The sequence below is a fragment of the Mastomys coucha genome, unplaced genomic scaffold, assembly GCF_008632895.1.
Source record: "Mastomys coucha isolate ucsf_1 unplaced genomic scaffold, UCSF_Mcou_1 pScaffold7, whole genome shotgun sequence".
Lineage (NCBI taxonomy): Eukaryota > Metazoa > Chordata > Mammalia > Rodentia > Muridae > Mastomys > Mastomys coucha.
This window is the reverse complement of record NW_022196913.1, coordinates 18,054,153-18,060,243: the sequence shown is the minus strand read 5'-3', so window position 1 is coordinate 18,060,243 and position 6,091 is coordinate 18,054,153. Positions and strand designations below refer to the sequence as shown.

The window sequence follows — 6,091 nt, the reverse complement described above, 5'->3', positions numbered from 1 at the left end:
CAGCAACCACATAGTAGCTCACAACCACCTGTAATGAGATCTGACACCAGAGCAAGCGGGGCTGGAGAAAACGGGGTGGCAGAGGTCCTGAGTCCAATTCCCAGCAGCCACACACATGATAGCTCACAGACATCTGTATAGCTACAGTGTACTCATACACATAAAATAAATAAAATAAATCTTAAAAAAAAAGAAGTAACTCAAGAAGGAATTTTGTCTTCAAATAATACATTTCATAGCAATTCTAAATATCATAATTATCACCAGGAGGGCAGGTACATATTTCCTTCACTTGCTGTCTTGTCTAACAGTCTGCTTAGGACTTCCCAACTTAACAATCTTAACTGCCCCAAAATTAACAATCATAAAATTTGGAAAAGTCGTAGATAATATAGAATTTAAACTTTCTTTTTGCTTATCTATATTTTCTACTTTGTCTGAATAATAAATATAACTATGGCATTTAAGAAATTATCTCCTTAATGCCACTGACTCAGGAACTAAATATTTCATGTATGTGCAAATTTTACATGGTCATAAATACATAAATGCTACTTTAAGCTTTACGTGTTACTCATAAAGTAATACAAGCTCTTTTCCTGTTCTAACGTGATCTTTATAAACATTTTAATGGATTTTAATATACTATCTACATTGTAAATACAAAGCAATTCATTTAAACTGGCCGTTTCTCTTAGATATCTTTGTCTCGCACATTTCTTTCCTTCAGAAATATAACCAAAAATTTATTTTCCCCCACTGAGAAGTTAAAAATCAATGTCTCTAGCTTCTCTCCTCTAACTACCTCCAGAAAAGTTAATTAAAATAATGTTTTAAAAAATGACATGCAGCCGGGTGGTGGTGGCGCACGCCTTTAATCCCAGCACTTGGGAGGCAGAGGCAGGTGGATTTCTGAGTTCGAGGCCAGCCTGGTCTACAGAGTGAGTTCCAGGACAGCCAGGACTACACAGAGAAACCCTGTCTCAAAAAAAAAAAAAAAAAGACATGCATTGGGGAAGTGGGATGGGATAGGGGGTTTGTGGAAGGGAAAACAGAAAAGGGGATAACATTTGAGATATAAATAAATAAAATATCCAATTAAAAAATAAAGACATGGGAAGGGTGCTTTTTTTGTTGGCAAACTAAAGTCCTTGACAACAACACAGTTACTATGACTATACTATGGGTGAGGCCCTGGAGGACAGAAATTTAAACACACACATTTTTATCCCATGTTCTGAAGCATCCATTGAACTGTAAAACATACGCACACATACAAACCTGGATTTAAGTAGGATAGGTAGAGTTTTTAAATAAATCTGAAGCACTTCCTGAGGCAAATATTGTTTCAGCTGGCTACACATGTGAGTCTGAGCTGAAGTAATGCTTAGCTGTTGACAATGATGTACTAGTTCAACTCCTCTCTGGAGCACAGGATTAAAGATGTAATTGTACAATTTCCACTGAACAACTACATTGCCTTTCTGGATTAAATTGCAAATGTGATTTGCAATCTGAATGTTCTGTAATCTGTCTTCTTGAAAGATGAAGTTCTGGTAAGCCTCTAAGGCATCCCACTTCCACAGCAAGTCTTCAGACCCACTGCTTGGCAGGATCCCTTGAAATTTGTAAGAAGGACTGGACAAGCTGCAAGAAGGACCAGCGCCATACAAGGTGCCCTGCAGTGTCTCTCCTAACTTAGCCAGCTGGTCAGAGTCCACAGTACAGATGTTGCAAGCTGCTTTTTTAATTCTCTGTGAAATCTCTGCTCCTCCTAACTGTTCCAAAAGAAGTTTGCTTAGGACATTCAGTATATGCTGCTGAAAAATTTTCAGTGCTGGCAACTTAAAAGCATGGAGTAAAGGGACAATCACAGACTTGGGATCCATACAACAACAGATTCCAACATTGTGTACACCCGATAGGATCTGGATACACGTGGTGCTCAGGGAAACCTGCTGTAACAAGCGCAAGCACTGGTGAGCGCACACTGCAATGCAGCAGCACCGCTCTGGATACTGCACATCTCCTTCTGCAGTCTCTTCAAAGGGGCTTTTAGAAGGCTGGTTTTTAAAAGCTGAAACCAGGAGACCTGAAAGATCTCGGTGGTGCTGCATGAAGTGGGAATACTCACAACGCCGGTGCCTTTTCCTTGTGCACATGGAATGATGAAGTTGCTCTGATTTCACTTTTTTGACGGTACTCATTATTTTTATTACACTGTTTATCAGGGCTTTCAAATGTTCTGCAGCCTCTGAAGGGACATCACCTCTCGAAAGCAGCCATTCCATCTGAAGAACTGCTGTTTCAAAGAGATTAAATCCTTGGTGCTGGATGAATTCTTGAACTAAATCCATGGCTTGACTGAAGTAAAAGGGATTTGAAGCTGCACTCTGAAGACAAGAGATGAGGAGCTGTAGAACTCCTTCCAGAAGCTCAGGTAGAAGAAGGGCTCTATGCCGATACTTGGAAAATACAAAGCCCTCCTGGACCTCCTGTAGTGTTTTCTTTTGTCTTGGTGAGAAAGGGTCAGGCTGCTTTTCTAAGCAAGCTCTAATTTTTAAAGCTGCCCTAAGCAATTCAGTCAAATTTTTCTTAAGACTTTCTGGCATCGCCTCTGCAGTGCTAATGTCTACTGACATAAGATGCAGCACAGTTCGAAAGAGCATCCGTTGAACCAAAGCTACTGGCTCTTCTGTCCAACCTGCAGAAACCAGTTGTCTCTCCAAAGTGTCACTCTGGTTACAGCAGTCCCCAAAGCCTGCAAGGAATTCAGTCAGTGTGGGTACTACACTGAGTGCTAGGGAAGAATTATGATTCAAAGCAATGTCAAACTTGCAAACTTTTTCTAATAGAGATAACAAAACATGACATAAGTCAAAAGGAGAGTTATTCATGTTACTGAGAATAGACAAGGCAGCTGGCTCACTTAATATGTCACCATTTGAATCCTGTCTCAGAATGACTTCTCTGGAGTTTTCCAAAGACATGGTATCAGAAAGGACCTGTTCTTTGGTTGCACAGGGGTCAAGTTTGGCTACGAGGTGGTCTTCCTTAGGAGACTGCGTCAGGAACCGTGGCAGCACGTGGAACCTCCTGTGTTTACTCACAACTGTACTTTTCTCATCTGAGTTGCCTTCGGAGTCAGAGGTGGAGAGCTGTGTCTTTCTTGCATCTCTTACAGAATAGCGATGGGTACTTTTACGCTGTCGCCTGATTTTTCGAAAAAGGTTTACTTTTGCAGAAACCTGACCAGATGAAGCACTTCCTTCCAAATATAATTTTCCCTGAGTTGATTTTTGCAAACTTGAGTTCTTTTCTTTGGTCAGGATTATATCATATGACAATGGCAGATTAAAATCTAATGAAATCAAGAAAGAAGACTTAGATTAGTAACTGTTAAACTCAACACATAGAGGTAATGGCTCACAACTCACATGAGTCTGGCCTGGCGCAATTTCCCTCAAAGACTGCTTTCCCTAGTTGTATCTCTGGGTCACTTCTGCCCACACATATCTTTTTAACTCTCAATACCAGGTGGCATTAGCTCAGGGGATACAAACTGATTTTGAGAATAGCAAGGAAAAGAATTAGGAAAGTAGACCTAAGTTGAACCTATATATTGCATTGTGATTTGAAACTATGAGACTCTGAATTATCAAGCTGCTGTGCATTCAGAAATCTTTAGTGATGTTATAATTAAGACACAGAGTAGTTTATAGTGTCTCAGAAGTTCAATATTCACCCATGTGAATTCAAAATCATAAGTATACAGTATTCATAAGTATTCATCAAGACTAGGATTAGCACCAGGTTAAGTACCTCCTGGACTTGCGATTTAAAGGATAAATGTAGGCTGAAGTGACAGAGATGTAACAAGGAGAATAGCCTTGTAGGAAAACCATGCCAGGCCAGACTCACAATGAGAGCTGTAGGAGTTATTTCTATAGGGCCTTGTTCCCTGAGTTAGCCGGGTATGGAGAAAACAGTAGTCCACCCTAAGCCCTCGGAGCTTGGGGCAGCAGTCAGAGATCATTTCTTAAAGAAAGGATCTAATTAAATGCATCTTTCCCTTTGCAGTAATATTTACTGCAGTCTACACAAAATTGTACAGTTATACAAAACAGAGGAATAAATAAAATTAATACAAGTTAATAGAATCTGATGCTTTATTTAGGAGAGGGATAACAAAGCAGATAAGAGCAAATGTTAAAAGGGACCAATTCCACCAAAATATAACATTCCAGCAATAAAAACAACTTCCCTAAAAATGGCATAAATCAAGTTTCTCAAGTGATTGAAAATTTTTTAATTCTGCAAATAAAAAATACAAGTTACTGGATCAATAAATAATCAGGAAAACATATTAGAAGACTTTAAATATTTTCCTTAAAAGAGCTCTATGCCTTGATTCATAAAATTGGAAATAGTTCTACCTGAAGACCCAGCTATACCATTCCTGGACATATACCCAAAAGATGTTACACCATATCACAAGGGCACATGCTCAGTTAAGTTCATAGCAGCCTTACTTGTAATAGCAAGAAGCTGGAAACAACCCAGGTGTCCCTCAACTGAAGAATGAATACAGAAAATGAGGTTCATTTACACAATGGAATACTACTCAGCTATTAAATACAATGAATTTTGTAGGCAAATGGACAGAACTAGAAAATATCCTGAATGAGGTAACCCAGACCCAAAAGGACATGCATGGTATATACTCACTTATAAGTGGTTATTAGCCAAAAAGTTCAGAATACCCATGATACAACTCACAGATCATATAAAGTTTAACAAGAAGGAAGGCCCAAGTGTGGATGCTTCAATCCCACAGGAGGCAGAGGGAGGGAAGGACTTGGGTAGAAGAGGGGAAGGGGAGGAAAAAAAGGGGGGCAGGATCAGGTAAGGGGGAAATAGGAGAGAAGCCCAGAGGGCCAGGAGAATGAATAGAAATATGCAGCAGTGTAGGGTAAGGTATGGGGGGAACCTCTAGAAAGTCCCAGACACCAGAGATATGAGAGGCCCAATGGGGATGACCTCAGCCAAAATCCCTAAAAGTGGGGAGATGGAACCTGAAGAGACCACCTCCTGTAGATAGGCATGGGCTCAGTTGAGGGATGGGACCATGCACCCGTCTCAAAATTTTTGACCCAGAATTGTTCCTGACCAAAGGAAATGCAGGAACAAAAATGGAGCAGAGACTGAAGAAAAGGCCATCCAGAGACCACCCCAAACTTGGAATCCAATCCATGTGCAGGCACCAAACCCCAACACTATTGCTGATGCCATGTTGTGCTTGCAGACAGAAGTCTGGCATGGCTGTTCTCTGAGAGGCTCTACCAGCACCTGACTGAGACAGATGCAGATACTTACAGTCAACCATTGGACTGAGCTCAGGGATCCCAATGGAAGAGTTAATTGAAAGCCTGAAGGAGCTGAAGGGGATTGCAACCCCAAAGGATGAACAACAAAATCAAGTAACTAGACCCCTCAGAGCTCCCAGGGACTAAGCCACCAACCAAAGAGCATATATGGGCCGGTCCATATGACTGCCTTGTCTGTCCTCAGTAGGGGGGATGTGCTTGGTCCTGGGAAAGCTTGATGCCCCAGAGAAAGGGCATGTTAGAAGGGTGAGATGGGAGTGGATGGGTGGGTGCAAGAGCACCCTCTTAGAGGTGATGGGAAGTGGGGATGGTGGGGGGGACTGTGAAGGGGGTACTGTAAAGGGAGATAACATTTGAAATATAAATAAATAAAATAATTAATAAAAAAGAGCTCTATGTCAGATATGCATTAAAGTATATACAAGAAAAATATAACACAGAAAAACAATTTTTAACCCAGGAGAGTCTGAGTTTCAGGGGAAAATCAGGGAGGAACCTGTTTATATTTCCACTGAAGTACTTAAAGGTTCATGTGCTTATATATGCATAGTTATTAAAATCAGAAATTAAAACTGAACAATGGTGGCGCACGCCTTTAATGCCAGCACTTAGAGGCAGAGGCAGGTGGATCTCTGAGTTCAAGGCCAGCCTAGTCTATAGAGAAAGTTCCAGGACAGCCAGGGCTACAGGGAGAAAACATGCAT

General features: G+C 40.9%; 1 protein-coding gene across 3 annotated transcripts in view; it reads right to left on the bottom strand.

Annotated features, from left to right (window-relative positions):
- The window catches only part of Lyst (lysosomal trafficking regulator), a 181,335-nt gene that overhangs the window by 135,557 nt on the left and 39,687 nt on the right, over nucleotides 1–6,091 (bottom strand). For all 3 annotated transcript variants that reach the window (XM_031359427.1, XM_031359429.1, XM_031359428.1), the window contains exon 5: nucleotides 1,282–3,361. In XM_031359427.1, the coding sequence (XP_031215287.1) occupies nucleotides 1,282–3,361 (2,080 nt within the window). The remainder of the gene's footprint in view (nucleotides 1–1,281; nucleotides 3,362–6,091) is intronic.